At 35.7% G+C, this 17,400-nt stretch overlaps 1 protein-coding gene across 2 annotated transcripts in view; it reads right to left on the bottom strand.

Annotated features, from left to right (window-relative positions):
* TAF4B (TATA-box binding protein associated factor 4b) overlaps positions 1–17,400 on the bottom strand; it is a 64,640-nt gene that overhangs the window by 23,944 nt on the left and 23,296 nt on the right. For both annotated transcript variants that reach the window (XM_087961659.1, XM_087961658.1), the window contains exons 10-12: positions 7,312–7,481; positions 4,015–4,145; positions 2,297–2,422 (exon numbers count right to left, since the gene is read on the bottom strand). In XM_087961659.1, coding sequence (XP_087817785.1) covers positions 2,297–2,422; positions 4,015–4,145; positions 7,312–7,481 — 427 coding nt within the window. The remainder of the gene's footprint in view (positions 1–2,296; positions 2,423–4,014; positions 4,146–7,311; positions 7,482–17,400) is intronic.

Genomic DNA, 17,400 nt, shown 5'->3' with positions numbered 1-17,400 from the left:
AGAAGAGAAAAGAAGAAAATTAAAGGACTTAAGGACTTAAGATCTAAAAAAACATTTAAGAAAGGGAAAAATAAGGTGCAAAACCAATATGATGATAGTAAACAAAAGGGAAAAGGAATACGACAGAGAAGGGAAGCTGGCAAGGCAGAGGCTAGAAGAAGGGGGGGTAGAAAGGTTTGTTGGGAGAAGAAAGAAAGGGAAAAGGTGGAGAAAAGCTACAATGTTTTGAAATTAAATGAAAAAGAATTTTTTTGGATAATGGATAAAGTATAATTTTTTTTAAAAAAAAAAGATTTTGCAAGGTACATAAGATGAGATGGTAGTATTGTAATGATTTAAGAGTTGATAAGAGATTAAAATGTTAAAATGTTTAAAAAATGATTGGCTTTAAAACTTAATAATAGGGAGGTTTAGAATATTGTTTTAATTAAAGAGTTTAATAAGACTATGGTATTGATGTTATTATAAAATTTTTATTATAGTATCTTTTTTTAATATTTGGATTTATTGTCTAATTATGTACTTAATTATGTTGGATGTATTAGTTAGATAGAATGTACCAAGCAAAATCGGATTGGGTATTAGATATTATTTTAAAGATTAATTTGATTAACTTAGGGGGAGATAGAAAGGCATCATACTCTGATTAATGATTTCAGGAGAAACTTATTTTCTTTTTTTTTTATAAGGAATGAGACAAAGGGATGATAAAAATGGACAAAAGATATAAATATAATGATTCAAATTAAGATGATTAATTAAGATAGAAGTAAGAAGTGTGAAATATGTGGGGAAGTTAATATAGAAGGCTTAGAATGGTAAATAAAATAAGTAATGATATGTAAGATGAGCATGAATATAATTGAAGTCCATGAAGAGAGAGACACCTGGGTCCAAGTTACTTTCAAAAAGATTTTTTTATGTTTTGTGTGTTGTGTGTATATGTCTTTTTGGGGGAGAATTAGTTAAAAATTGTAGAAATATAGATTGAGAATAATGGTAACTAAGTCAGAAAGAAACAGATGAAATAATAATAATGATATTGAATAAGAGTAAAGAGAAGTAAAGAGAAATTGAATAAGAGGTTTTGGTATGTTGTATGGAAATGGTTTAAAACAGAATTATAATTTATCTGACTTGTTAAATTGACAATGAAAAAAGGTTTAAACATGTAATGAATAATGACAATTTGTGTGTTTTAAAAATTAATAAAACTTGTTATAAAAAAAAAAATATAACAGTAGGAAGAATGAGGTGGTACAACCTCTCCTTCCAGTACAAGGTTCCATATACTCCTTGAGGTCCCAACTGACAACGGATTTGTGTGAAGCGATACGGCATGATAAACGGTTGATCCTACATTGTGTGAAATCCAAGATGGCATGGCATGGAAGGGCACAAAACTATATATAACGAAAATACTACGGACCAGAGTCTTAAAACAGTGTCATGACACTAAGCCAGCTGGACACTATGGGTTTTTAAAAATGTTACAAACTTGTTAGAACAAGTTTACCAATAATAATTTGTCCACTTCCTGGGATTTCACCCCCCCCCCACTCTATTAGCATGTTCTTGCCTATTTTTAGATAAGCTAACTTCAGTTTTCTTGTAAGGTAGGAACCTCAACTTATGACCACAACTGAGCCCCAAATTTATGTTGCCCAGTGAGATATTTGGTAAGTGAGCTTTGCCCCATTTTACAGCCTTTCTTGCCACAGTTAAGTGAGTCATTGCAATTGTTAAGTTAGTAACATAGTTGATAAGTGAGTCTGGTTTACCCATTGTCTTTGTTTGTCAAGTCGCAAAAGATGATCGCATGATCCCAAGACACTACAACTGTCATAAATGAGTCAGTTGCCAAGCGCCTGAGTTTTGATCACATGACCATGGGAATGCTGCAATGGTTATAAGTGTGAAAAATGGTCATGTCACTTTTTTTCAAAAATGTTGTAACTTTGAATGGTCACTAAATGAATTGTCATAAGTCGAGGATTATCTGTATAGTTTATCTTTTATCATTAATAAGGAAGTCTTAAGGAGACTCTACTTTCTTTCATAGGGAACTCCAGATATTACTCCTACTTGGCGACAGGAGAAGGAGAGCAATTTTTCCACCTGCCTAGTTATTGGCATTTACTACATGGAACAGGCTCAATATATCATTCTTTCTGCAGCAAGTTTTACAAATTATTTCCTTTAAGATAGACAGATAAAGAGGTAAAATAGTCCTAACAATGAAAATAAAGAGAAAATAGATTTCTGCTGCAGTTCCTTGCCTTCTAAAGTCTCTCACCTTGGCTGCTCGGAGCAACTGTTCTTTTTCTTCTTCATCTTTCCTCCGTTTTTCAACCTGATCCAATTGTTCAAGAAACTGAAGCTGAGACCGCGTGTCATTAGATAAAATGTACTTGTCATTCCCCTTGAAGAAAAAAAAAAAGCAAATGCATAATTCGTTACATGCACCACAAAATTCTGATCTCAACAACAAGGATCTTTTTAATTACAAACCAACACAGAATATAGTAATTTGTTAACCATAGAAAACAAGAACCTTTTAGAGATAAACACCTACATATTTGACAAGTCACTTAATATAATTAACATGTTTCTTTTCTGGAAGCATTTAAAGTACAAATGCCCTTTACTCATAATGAATTCAAGTTTTTATTCACTTGCATATCCCTTTGTGTCGCTCAAATATAACTTGTCTTTCATTTGCAAGTAGAGCCATTCCTGGGAAAATCCCTGGCAGAAACTTCAAAAACATCTCTGTAGTCTCATTGTTCTAACTGCTCATTGGATTTTTAAATAAAGGCAGCTGCAGTTAATACCAAAAAAAATTGTTTTCTAATGAAGTTTACATTAATGCCGGGGGGTTTTCTCTGAAAAAGCATTCATGTGATAGTATGCTTCCTGATACTAAAAATTCCCAAACACATGATTTCTACTGTCCAACTTCAAAATAAGTCAAATGTAAAAATGCAGAGGTGAATTCTTTAGGAAAAAGTTATGGAACTAATTAATTATGAGTGTGTCATAATCTATTTAAATATATAAAATATAGGGAGTCTTTCACTTATGAGTACAATTGGTTCAGAATTTCAGTTGCTAAGCAAAGCAGTTAAGTAAGTCATGTCTAATTTTCCAACCTTCTTTTTTGCCATGGTTCTGAACTGAATTACTGAAGTTGTTAAGTAAATAATGCTTAACATTAAGTGAATCCAGTTTACCACATTACCTTTGCTTCTCTGAAGCCAGTTAGGAAAAATGCCAATGTTGATCATATGACCACAGAATGCTGCAAACATCATAAATACATGCCAGGTGCCAGGTGCACAAATTTTGACCACATGATCGTGGGAATGCTACAATGGTAATAAGAGCAAGGACTGGTTTTACAGTGCCATTGTAACTTAGAATGGTTGCTAAATGAATGGCTATATGTGGCTATCTGTACCTTTCTCTGTTAAAGGGAAAGGACAGAGTAGATTTTGTTAGAGATTTTAATCTATTGCAAATGAGATTTAAAATTAGGCTATTTATTTAAATTTATTGGTGCCCAACTCCTATGGATTCTGAAGGTTGCAGGTAGCTTATCTTTATTAACTTAATCAAAAATTCCCAAATAACTGTATGGAATAATACTGAAACGAAAATGGATGCTTTACTTAATCAAAGGGGGGAAATCTGTTAACATATTTAAACTTTCATGTGACTATGCTCAATTGGTATATTGCCAGATCTTATCCAAGCAAAACATGCCATCCTTAGGGATTACAATGGTTCATGCACTTTTCTCTCCCTACAAATAAAAACAAAAGAATCAGGATTCTACAGAGAGCTTTTGCTCCTTCCCATCAATGAATACAGTTTGTTGTATCAAAATTTTACAGTGTGTATATGATCCAGGTCCTGTGAGCATAAATTCTTAAGGATAAATTAAGATGAATCATTCCAGGGTACCAATTATTTTAAAAGGACAAACTGAAACTTGGCAATCATTATTTTCACCTTGTAGGTCCTTATACGATGTTGAGCAATTAAAGTTAGTTTTTCTAGAAGTCCTCTTAATCTCTCCTGTGTAGCATGGGAGATCAAGTTCAGAACATCCGAATTAACTTCCATAATGTCATGCCTTTTACCTGTTGAGGCAGAGAAAATCCATTACGTATTTTAGTACTAGCTGATAATTGAAATAATTAGCACAGCAGGCATTCTGTTCCCCCTGGAAGTCATACCCATTATGAATAAAGGTTTGGGAGATTGTGATTTTCCTGGTAAAGTCACAACTTCAAAGATCTTAGACATTACATTAATAAAACCTAGCCTACAGCTTCAGAAAATAGACATTGTTTCCCTTAGCCTCTAGAATCACTCTCCTTGCAAGGTCATTTATAGGATAAAGTTAATAGGAATGCAGAAATCAGGCCTTCTGGTTTGGAAAAGGAGAGAAGCTGTAACTGTAGAAGTTCGTGCCATATTCTGTTAATTTCAGTAATTAAAAATACAGAAATAGTTTTTGTCCTGTTTGACATTGTACTTATTAAATCCTGATGTGTTAATATTTAGAGGTGTCTTTTGCATCCTTATGCAGGCATATATGTACTATTTGTGCCCCAACCAAAATAACCTATAGCACCTTGACCTGCCTTTCTTAGAGAATAACTTGCAGGACAGCTCACTCAGTTAAGATCCAAAACCATTCTCTTTCTGTTTCTATCATAACTGCAACTTGTCCAAAGTTTGCTTTTTCTGCACTGCCACTGTCCTCATTCCCTTGACTAATGTTCCCTGGAGCAACAGGAATGCTGTTTGTTTCAAGTGAAACTGCCTGAACAATGTTCTAAGAGGAAGCATCACCTCTGTCGTGCCCTTAAGTTGCACATATATTAATTCAGGGCTCTGTCTGGTTGACAACTGACCTCCATCAGTGCAGGCTTAGGAAAGTACTATGAGTACCTGGGCAATTCAACGCTTCGGAAGCAAACAACTTCAAAAAACACACACCCAAAGGCATTTTCTTGCATCTCTTCCTCAGAGGTGTCATAACTGAAAACACCAACTGTAGTGATGTAGAAAAGGCATCTTATTTTATGCCTAGTGTAAAATGTGCTCTCAAAATAGATGCATACAAGCTCCTGGCTTCTAAGGCAAGAGAAGAAGAAATACCACTATGGAAAACTAAACAGTCACTTTGTCTTGTATATTGTTATCAACAAATACATGCCAGATTTAGAGAGAAATTTTGGCACTGCAAAAAAAGCTTCACTCTAGTAACTCAGATGCTGAGATCCAGTAAGCAAAGAAAGGACTTGGATTTGTTTAAAACATGAATAGCTTAATTTGCACACCTGAGACTAGGTGTTCTACATCTTAATCCTAAATCTTTTGAAGCAACTCACTCAAATAGAGCACCTCACTTTTCTCAGAATGAAAATATAGATATACAGGGCTTACTCTCCAAGAAAATATAGGATGCAATGGTTGCAGCTATCTAGGCCAAGAAGTATATTGTTTCTATATGTCTATAGTATATTGTATTACTGTTACTGCTGTAATTATTGGAAACTGATTACCTTGAGCTACATGTATACATTGCAGTTCTTGAAGACTCACTAGAATTAGCTTTTAAGGAAAGGAAGGAGCAAGCCAATATATTTCTTACTCTAGATATTTTGTCTGGTCAGCAGAGGTGGTATTCAGCCAGTTCCGACAGGTTCTAGAGAACTGGTAGTGGAAATTTTGAGTAGTTCAGAGAACCAGTAAATACCACCTCGGGTTGGTCCTACCCCATCTATTTGCTGCCTCCTGAGTTCCAGCTGATCGGAGTCCCAGCTGATCGGCTGGGTCTTCTTTTGTTGCCCTCCACAGGAGAACAGAGTTGGAAAGCAGGTTAGTGGGGTGGGGAGGGAATGGGGATTTTACAGTATCCTTCCCCTGGAGTGGGGTGGGAATGGAGATTTTGCAGTATCCTTCCCCTGCCACATCCACCAAGCCACGTCACACACCACCACGCCCACCAAGCCACGCCTAAAAGAAATTTGAATGCCACCACTGCTGCTCAGTAGAAAAGGCACAACTGTTGCGAGCCTATGCTCATTCAAGTTCCTCAGAAGCAATATTATTTTAAAAAATCAGCACACAATAACTACTTCCAAATGAAAAGAAGCTGTGATCAGGTCATTGATATGCCCATGAAAGCAAATCAGGCAAATCAAATCAGACTCATTCCTTTGATTTGGAAAATCAGTTCAAATTGGATTTCAAAACCCATTTCTGTATATGCACAAAAGCATCTAAATCAGGGGTGTCCAACCTTGGCAACTTTAAGACTTGTGGACTTCAATTCCCAGAATTCCTCAGCCAGCTTTGCTGGCTGAGGAATTCTGGGAATTGAAGTCCACAAGTCTTAAAGTTGCCAAGGTTGGACACCCCTGATCTAAATACTATGGAGATCTTGTGGCTCACTTTAGGTTTTTTTGCCTGCTGACATTTCACCACCCAACTAGTTACCAATGAGTGGGATTTTTCCCTATTTATAGACATTAACGTGCTCTGCCAGTATTGGTGGGGTGCACTTTTCTCCTTGGTAATTCCTTCAGATAGCTTTTTCTGCTTGTTTGTTTGTCTGGTGCCTACTAATCCCTACTTATATACGTAGATATTGGCATAGATGTTGGCTATTGGATAGGATGGGTTCTGTTTTCTATTTTCTTCTTAACTTTTTTATTGTCCATTCAGAATAGTTCTTCCCTTGTGAGTTTTATTCCTTTGAAGATGCTGTTGATTCATTGTTATGTTTTGTCTTTGTTCCTTTATTTTTGGCAAAGGTGTCTTATACATCAGATCTGTATTTTGGTTGTATGGGTGGGAGTGCTATAGTTTCTAGACACTGCATTACTGTTTCTGATATGAGTCCTGAGATCTATGGATGTCCCTTTGATTTGTTGATATATTTGTCCATCAAACTAAAAGTGGATAGTGAGGCAGAGGTTGATGAGGTCTAGGATTCTGGATGTTTTCACTTTACTGTATTTGGTTAAGTTGGGTATATTGTCTGATACTGCTGCCATAGATTCTTTTGCTAATTCTGGGTCTATGGTGCTAAGAGTGCTGGGATGTCAAATAAAATCATAATTACTTCTTCTATTTTTAGACCTTAGTCTTGCTGGAGGCACTTAAATTCTCTTCTATTGGGGCATGTAAATAATCCAAACAGATTCAGATCCTGTTTTACAATTTCAATTTGACACTTTGGTTTCCTTCTTTAAACAAAGAGTTTGAAGAGTTATTCTCCCAACTTCTCACCTTTTTTTAAGATCCTCTTCTGCAATTCCTCTGAAGAGAGGAGGAGTTTCTCTGGGCAAGAGCACAAAACAGTACCGATTGCTTCAGAATTTGTTGCTAATATGCACTCATGCTCTTCATTCAAGTTAACCCCAGCCATAGAAGCCACATCATTAATGTCATCTTCTTCCCTAAAAGCAAGCATATATTTTGGATTGTGTTATGCAAGGAAATAAAACTGTTCCATTAAATAAATGTGATATTTATCTTTAGAAAAAAATTGAATTACTTCACTTATGTGGCAAACAGTACTAAAATTTAGCATAAAAATGCTAATGGCTTTGTATTGTTTCATTTACATTAAGAAACCAATTTAGGCAGTCAGAGTGTGAAACATTAAGAAATGAACTGTGATCAGGCCTTCAAAGACAAGTGAGACAGCCTAAAAACACAAGAAATGTGAGGATCAGTATTTACTCCCATAATTCTTAAAATCTTAACTTCTGAACAAGCCAATCTAATTCACACCATGCTCATCCATAACAGGTAAGTATACAAGTCATTCTAAGTCATGTTCCATTTATAGAACTGGGCCAACATACATTTCTATAGCATAAAAGTCAGCATTTAACATCCAGTTTTATCCAGAATATCTAATGGAAATCCACAAATAAATAGTAACACGCAAAACAGCCCTTATATTCTTGTTGAACATAAGCCAGAAGAAAGAAATTACGGAGGGGGAGGAAGATACAAGTTTTTGCATCGAACATCTAAATCAGGGGTGTCAAACTCAAGGCCCACTTAGATCTGGCCAGCAGGACCACCCTGGAAACAGTGAAGGACCGGCTTGCGGTGCCTCTGCCAGAGAAAATGGAGCTTGGGAGGGCCGCATGTGGCCCTCCCAAGCTCTGTTTTCGCTGGCAGAGGGTTACAGGAGGCAGTCACAGCCGAAAACAGAGCTTGGGAGTCTGTTTTTGCTGGCGGAATGCTCAGACCACCACAGGTGCCCCCGAAACAAGTGACGAGCTGGCCACGCCCACCCCGGCCACGCCCACCCTGACCTCCTGAGGTCAAACACAACGCTGATGCAGCCTGCAATGAAATCGAGTTTGACACCCCAGTTCTAAATGAATTGAAGAATACTGAAAAGAATATTCTAACATGGGGAGTTAGAAAGAGTTGACAAATCTGCTCGGGAAGATTTATTTTCACTGCTGCTAAACATTTGACAAGTTATCAAAGAATGATATTCTTTTTGGTTCTTAGAAACAGTATTGGTATTATACAATTACAAGATAAACAGTAGAATTTTGTCTTGTTCAGATTTCTATGCATTAAACAATAAGAATTAGGTTAATGAAGTCTGGCTTCAATAATTTCATTGAATTCTGCTCTGAATCATATTTCAAAATAATCCCAAAGTTTCATATTTTTTGACTAACCCAGGGAAAAATAAAAAACACTGTATTCAATGATTTTTCAAGCAACAGGATCAAATCTGCAAGCAAACGGTGCTTGTCAAATTTCTGGTGTACAATTGGAAAAAGCTTTTTGCAACTCTATAGATTTGGAACATTGTTTTAAAATATCTATTATGATTTTTGCAAAGCGTTAATATGAAAATGGCACATATCAAAAAGAAATCTTGGTTAAATGACTTGAAATATTTAAGAGAGGTGTAGGAATTAAACTTAAAATGAGCAAAACTAAGACTGATATTCCATTAATCCTCTACTTTACTGTCACTAATTACTAAGCTATTTTGCCTACATCTCACTAAACAGAGAGAAAATCTCATACATTAAGTAGTAATTAAAGAAAAAGAGCTGTAGCGAAGTCATATCCTGACCAGAATACACATTTCATTGTTGGAATTCATCATCATCTTCTCTGGCATTTCCTTACATGGAATGGTTGGAAGAAAAATATAAAAATACTTAACAAAAGTTAGACAAGGACTGTACACACTCCGCTGCTTCACTGAACACCCATTCTCTTTGGATACTTTATACTGAATTACTTCAAAGAGGACTATTTCAGTTTGACCACTCCTTTCATCAAAGAACAGTACACTTCAATCCTTTCATATTAAAAGCATGGGTGGTCCTAATAAAAGTCTACCAAAGGATAGCATTAAAAGTTTTGGGATTTTAATGAGGCATATTTCACCACTGAAAAACATGAATGTATGTTTTCATCATCTACAATTTCGCAAGCTGTTATTTTTGGGGCCAAATACTTAGGATTACACAAATGGGAAACAAATGTCCTCCTTCTAAGGCAAAATTTCTTAAATCTTTTGTTTTCAGGAACCTTTGTCCACCACACTTTTAAAAATAATAAAAGAGTTTGTATGATATTAACTGTATTAAAAATGAATACTGACACATTTGTAGACTATTTATTAAATCAGGTAAAAATAACATTAAACTATTAGATATGAACATAAGTAAATTTCTCATGGAAATTTATTTATTTTTAACAAATAAAAAGTAATAATGAGAATGACATTGTTTTAAATTTTTGCAAATATGTTCAACATTTGGCAAATAATTTTGATTTTGCAATCACTAAGGAAGTCTTGAGGGACACCCAGAGATCCTCAGATCACACTTTAAGAAATATTCAAAGGTATTTGTGAACCATTTATCCAGAGTGATATTAAATTATTCCATCTATTACAGAAGCCTATTCTCTCTACTTATGCTACTGATAACATATCTGTGTCTTCTGTTTTTGATATATTCAGTTATTCGAAATTATTGAAAACCCTTTCTGGGTCTCATTTAACAAATTTGCAAGTGGCAAAACTTCCAGGAACTGATCAAGCAAGTCTTTACCACCCTCTGCTGTTCAAATAGTGACATGCACTTTTAATATTTAATTACTCCCTTGTTCTAAAAATAGGGACAGGCTTAATGAACCAGGCAAGAGACTAATAAAGTGAATCTTGATGGAATAATTTAGATTTCATCTAGGACCAGGCAATAGTACTATCATATTTTAAATAGATACCTATCTCATTCAAAATAGTCAATAACATTTTCATTTTTTGTTCTTGGAAGGAACTGACAGATGGATTAAGCCTCTTGATACTAAGAAACAGTCACAAAAATAAGGCATGTGCCTTTGTTCTCCACTGTGAACATGACATTGCTCATGCAAGAAGCAATTTCAGACTATATAAAAAGAAGAGTTTATAAAAAGAAAATTATCCTTACATATTTGGACTTCTGATACTTTCCTACACAATGAGAATGGAGATTGAGGAAACCAACTTCAGTTTGTTGGTTGGTTGGTTTGTAGAAACCATGAGGACATGCAAACACTGTCACAAAATTGGGCTGCCCCTCCCTTCAAGGGAGACCCCTTTTTCTGGGCTTATGTAGTATCTCAATGGCCCCAAACCTTTCAAGCACCAGGGACTGGTTCAGTGGAGAGTGTTTTTTCCATGGACCGGAGAGGGCGTGGTTTCGCATGTCTGTATCCCGCGGATGGGGCTTCGTTTGTTTGCGTGGTTCGGTTTCTGGCATGCCACTATCTGGTTCTGTTAGGTATAACATTGATACCAAATATGGTTTGGGTGAATAAATATATAAAACTTAGATATCATGGTTTAAGTGCTTATCACTTTAAGCACAATGCAGCAGGCAATTAGCCGATTAAGGGTGCGGTTAGAAGTTACAATATAAGGAAGCATTAGAAGCTGGAAAGTTTTCTGTTGCCGGCTGTAACTGAGTGCTGTCTGTAACTGTGTGCTGCTGCGACTAACTGTGATTACTGACTGTGAGTGCCTGTGACTGAACTGTTATTGTTTGCTACTGTTTGCTGATTTACTGCGTAATTCTACTGAATATCCAGCGTTTGTTTCTCTGGAGAGTGAAACCGGAGGAGGAGAAGATATCTTTATCGGCTGATAAAGATATTGCAAGGACTCTTAACTTGGACTATACTAGTGAGTCTTACTGGATGGAAATACTGTGAATGACTTAATGGACTGAATGACAATGCTTAAACTCTAACTGGATTAAAAACTATTTAAACTACAAACAGTGTTTGTGTTCAGTGTGTGTATACTCTGGGGCCCTTCCGCTCTCCTTTGGCTTCCTGGCTTGACTACTGCTGCAATACTCTTCTAGGGTTAATCACCAAACCCTAACATTGGTTATGGGCCCAGCTACATAGTCTAACTAACCAGGATATAGCAGAGAGAGTTGGTGTGAGTTGCACATTACTGTAAAAACAAACTGTTTTAATTAGTTTAAAATAGTCAAAATATCTGAAGAGTAATGGCACAAGTAAATTTGTCACAACTGTCCATGATATCCAGGCTGGATGGAACAAACTATGTTTCATGGTCAATGAAATGTAGTTTACTTCTACGCAGAGAAGGTTTGTGGGACATTATAGTAAACCCACCAGATGTGAGTAGCTGGGATCCTGCTAATGATGATGATAAAGAAAAGTTACAAGACTTTAAACTGAAGAATGAGCAGGCTTTATGCATCATAGGACTGACTCTCTGTGATCAGCAGCTTGTCCATATTCGTGGAGAAGAAAATGCTGCAAACTGCTGGGAGAACCTCAGGAAGATTTATGTTCGGGACAGTGTAGGAGCACATATAAATCTTACACGGAAGCTTTTCAACGCATCTTCAGAGGAATGGAGATATGTTAGTTCATTTAAACTGTATGAAGAGCATTTTCAAGATTTGCAAGAAAAAGAGCTTATATTTAATGAACTGCAACAAGTCTACATAATATTATCTTCATTAGATCAAAGCTATGATGACTATGTGACTTCGTTGGAAGTATTGCCAAAAGAAAGCCTCTCATTAACCGAGATTACAGGCAGGCTACTAGAAGAAGCCAGAAGAAGGCGTGAGCGTGACGAGCTGAGAGAAGATAAGAAAGAAGAGAAATTATCTTCAAAGATTGAAAGAAACCAGCAAAGCAAATTACAGCACCTGGAAGAAGAGAATTTATCTTCAACAGCATACACAATTAAAAAGTGTTTTAATTGTGGAGGCAGAGGACATTTGGCAAAGTTCTGCAAAAAGAGAAAAGGCCAGAATGTAAAAAAGCCAAAGAAAGCATTTGAACTAGCCACGTTTAGCAACTCTGATGTGAAGAATAATTTATGGGTGGTTGACAGTGGCGCATCCCACTGCATCACAAGAGATAAGACAAAATTTATAAAAATGTCTACAAGTTCTCAACATATATCACTTGCCAATGGCTGGAACCTGAAAGCGAAAGGTCAAGGTTTTGCACGTTGTCCGTACATAAACCAGGATATAAAAATGTTGTATGTACCGCAACTAAAGTTTAATTTGCTTTCAGTAAGGGTATTAGATAAATTAGGTTATGTAATTACTTTTAAGGATAATAATTGCATAATTGAAAAAGATAACAAAAGGGTAACTGCAGCTTTAAATGGAACATTATATGTCTTAGATAATAGTAAGAAAGGGGAGGCACATACTGTATTTAATAATATAAAGCCTCATGATGAATGTATCCATTTATTGCATAGGCGTTTGGGGCATGTAAATTTTAAAATGCTAAAACGTACAGTTGAGTTATCTGAAGGAATAAGGTTAAAATCTTGTGATAAATATTTGCGTTGTAATGTTTGCTGTGAAGATAAGAGCAAAGTATTGCCTGCAAATAGGCTAAATGGTTTCAAAACAAAAGAACCTTTAGAAGTAGTATTTGCAGACATAATAGGTCCAAAGAAACCCAGTATGGGGGTGCTAGATATATACTGAGCATTATGGACCATTATTCTAGATATGGGTTTTGCTATTTAATGAAAAGCAAAACTGAAACATATCAACATTTTTTCAATTGGCTTAGGTTTGCTGAAAGAAAGTCTAAAAGGCAACTGATAACCCTGGTGACAGATAATGGTACGGAATTTATTAATAACAAATTCCAGAACAGACTTAAGATAGCTGGAATAGAGCATAAGAAGTCTGCTCCATACAGGCCAGAACATAATGCTTTTATTGAAAGAAGAGGCCAAACACTACAGGCAATGGTTAGAACAATGTTAAATGATTCTGGGTTACCTGATTCTTTGTGGGGGAGGCTACAATGTGTGCTAATAACATATTGAACAACGTTGTTAATACAACAACAGGTGAAATACCATTTACCAGGTGGCATGGCAGGAAACCTGACCTAAGTTACCTGCACACATTTGGTGCACCAGCATGGGTGCATATTCCTGCACAACTCAGAAAAAAGGGCAACATAGAGCTAAAAGATTTTTCTTCGTTGGTTATCAGGCAAACCATAGGGCATATAGATTTTGGGAGAAAGGCACATCTAAAGTGTTATGTAGTGCTAGTGCCCAATTTCTAGAACATGAAGGATGGGAGAAATTAGAACAGGATGCCAATAAAGATGTAATTATTGAATCCTATAGAAATCCCATTAGTTATCCCTGTAACTTTAAAAATAAAGTAAAGAGACAAATACAGGATGAAATAGTGCCCATAAAGGAAGAAACAGATTCAATAGCTGAACAGGATGAGGAAGATGAACAGGTAGTAGTTCAAGAAAGTCCTCCTGTAAGCCCTGTAATTCCCAGAAGAACTACACGTGTATCTAGACCGCCTGATAGGTACCAGGCTAACACAGTGTGTCAGATTAATCAAGTTCCTAATTCTGTAGAAGAAATTAAAAAGTATCCTAATAAGGAAAAAGAAAAATGGTATGCAGCAATGAATAAGGAACTGAATTCATTAAGTGATATGAAGGTGTATGAGAATGCCAAATTACCTGTAGGAAAGAAATCCATTGGCTGCAAATGGATATTTAAGGTAAAAACAGATAAAAATGGTAATTTAATCCATAAGGCAAGGTTAGTAGCCCAAGGTTTTAGGCAGAATGCCAATGACTATGATGAGGTGTTTGCACCTAGTCTTAAGGCAGCAACCTTGAGAGCAGCTTTAGTGTGGGCAGCTAGTAAAAACTATATAGTTAACCATTTAGATGTGGAAACTGCTTACTTGCACGCCCCATTAAAACATACTATTTATATGAAAAAACCTGTTGATATTAAAAGTGAAAATAAGGATAATAATGATTGTTGGTTGTTAAAGAAAAGTCTCTATGGTCTTAAACAATCAGGCTATGAATGGAACCAGTATATTGTAAAGGAACTAGACAATATAGGATTTAAAGCTGGTTTAGCCGATCCATGTCTGTTTAAGAGGGAGACAAATGGGAAAGTATCATTATTATTACTATTCACAGATGATATTGCTTTGATAACTGAAACTAATGATGAAGCAATTAAAATAATAGCATCATTAGGAAAGAGAATAAAGATCAAGCAATTAGGGGAGATAAAGAAGTATCTCGGTTTGAATATAAAGAAAACACGGAAAGGTTTTAAGATATCTCAGGAAGATAAGATAAGCAAATTGCTAAAAGATTACAAGATGGAGCTTTGTAAGCCAGCTAAGACTCCAATGAGTCAGGAGTTTAGCAACACTGATGTACAAAGCCCTGAGTTTGATAAGGTGATTTATCAATCTTTAATTGGTAGTTTGAGTTATATTAGTAATTGGTCTAGACCAGATATATCGTACTGCGTGAATCAGTTGGCTAGATTCAATTCTGCACCATGTGAAAGACACTGGAATGCAGCTAAGAGGATATTAAGATATCTTAAAAGACAATGAATTATTCATTGTATTTAGAACCAAAGGGTGATTTAATTATGTGTGCTTATGCAGATGCTAGTTTTGCATCAGAAAGAGACACTAGAAAGTCGAGCTTCAGGAACAGCCATAATGCTGGGTAAGACATTAATAGGCTGGAAGTCAATAAGACAACAGCATATAAGTTTGTCTACTATGGAGGCAGAATTCTCCTGTTTATCATTGTTATGTACAGAATTAATAATGTATAAACAAATGTTAATTGATATAGGTATAACTGTAGATTATCCTATAATTATACATGAAGATAATCAGGCAGCAATTCAAATGGCCACAAATATTGGAGTAAAAACAAGGAGCAAGCATACAGATCTAAGATACCTAAACGTGAGACAATCTGTAAGAAGTAAGATGATTCAGCTAGAGTACTGTATGTCGGAGGACAATTTAGCTGATAATTTTACTAAAGCCCAAGGTGCCAGTAAGCACCAGGAGAGTTGTGAAAAATATGGGATAAGATTGTAAAGGTATTATATATTTATTTCACCCAAAAGGGGAGTATGTTAGGTATAACATTGATACCAAATATGGTTTGGGTGAATAAATATATAAAACTTAGATATCATGGTTTAAGTGCTTATCACTTTAAGCACAATGCAGCAGGCAATTAGCCGATTAAGGGTGCGGTTAGAAGTTACAATATAAGGAAGCATTAGAAGCTGGAAAGTTTTCTGTTGCCGGCTGTAACTGAGTGCTGTCTGTAACTGTGTGCTGCTGCGACTAACTGTGATTACTGACTGTGAGTGCCTGTGACTGAACTGTTATTGTTTGCTACTGTTTGCTGATTTACTGCGTAATTCTACTGAATATCCAGCGTTTGTTTCTCTGGAGAGTGAAACCGAGGAGGAGGAAGATATCTTTATCGGCTGATAAAGATATTGCAAGGACTCTTAACTTGGACTATACTAGTGAGTCTTACTGGATGGAAATACTGTGAATGACTTAATGGACTGAATGACAATGCTTAAACTCTAACTGGATTAAAAACTATTTAAACTACAAACAGTGTTTGTGTTCAGTGTGTGTATACTCTGGGGCCCTTCCGCTCTCCTTTGGCTTCCTGGCTTGACTACTGCTGCAATACTCTTCTAGGGGTTAATCACCAAACCCTAACAGGTTCTGATACATCCACAGTTCCAGGAAAATACAAGTAGTCCTCACTTACCAACTGCCTTGCTTAGCAAGTATTTGCAGTTACAACAGCATAAAAAAAACCAGCTTTGTAACCAGTCCTTACATTTATGACCATCACAGTATCCCTCAGTCCACGATCACCATTCAGGTTTTTCACAATTGGTACACATTTATAACTACTGTAAGTGACCCACAGTCATGACATTGCCACTTACGGGCTTCTCAAAAAGCTCGCAACAAGCAGAGTTAATGAAGAATGAAGAAGTAAAACCACAAGTTATGGTCATGTGTTATCTCACTTAATGACTATGTAAGTTATTTAACAATCAAATGGGAAGTAATGTCTGTTGTGTGATTTTTTTTGCTTAGTGGCCTGTCAGTTGTAGTCACTAAGCGACGTCTACTTTTACCCTTTTAAGCTAAGGAGCTGGCAATAGGTATGATGACATGTTCTTCATCGCTGTCTCGTTAAGTCAAACATGTACTTTCCTAAAACTGCAGTTATTGCACAAATCCAGAAGACAAAGGTCTCTAAAGGAGATGGCAACAGGATGCTCATGTCCTTGCCAAATCATTGCTTATATTTGGGATCCAAACAGATTCACTCATGACTTTCCTTTCAGCAGACAATTAGAGCTTCTTTGCAATCTATTAATAAACATGTATGCTTTAATTAAATCTCTTTTTTTCTTCCATTTTTTTAAACAAATTTTATTCAGTTTTTCACATAGAAAACAAAAAGCTCCTTTTAGTGGACAACATATTTCCGGGTCATCACTTTTACATACAAATATGACAATAGTTATACATTCATATATGCATACTTAATTCTATTATTATCTTTTCCATTCCAAACTTTCAGAAAGGAGAGAAACAAGCAAATTAATCCTAGTCTCTTACATTAATCTCAATCCAAACATCCTTTCATTTCATTTCAATTATTTCAAATATATTCCTTTGATATTTATTTTAAAAACAAAAAACAATATATGCTTGCCTAATAAAAAAAAGTTACCAATGTCTCTCCTTCCTTTTAATAGTCTGTATTAGCTTATTAATTTAAATAGTTCTTTAATCTGTCATATTTTCTTTCCATCACACATTCTTTCTATAAATTCTAGATTAATACAAGTTTTAAGGTTTCCACTGTTTTATTGCTTTGAATGTGACACCTCAATGGTTAAAATATACCTTTATTCCTTCATCTTAATTCCCAATAAACCTTTATTTTTAAGTA

The sequence above is a fragment of the Notechis scutatus genome, chromosome 3 (genome assembly GCF_049901735.1).
Source record: "Notechis scutatus isolate UNSWTSFEM ecotype Mainland chromosome 3, rNotScu1.2, whole genome shotgun sequence".
Taxonomy (NCBI): domain Eukaryota; kingdom Metazoa; phylum Chordata; class Lepidosauria; order Squamata; family Elapidae; genus Notechis; species Notechis scutatus.
Note: the sequence above shows the minus strand (reverse complement) of the source record. Positions and strands in the feature narration are given on the sequence as shown.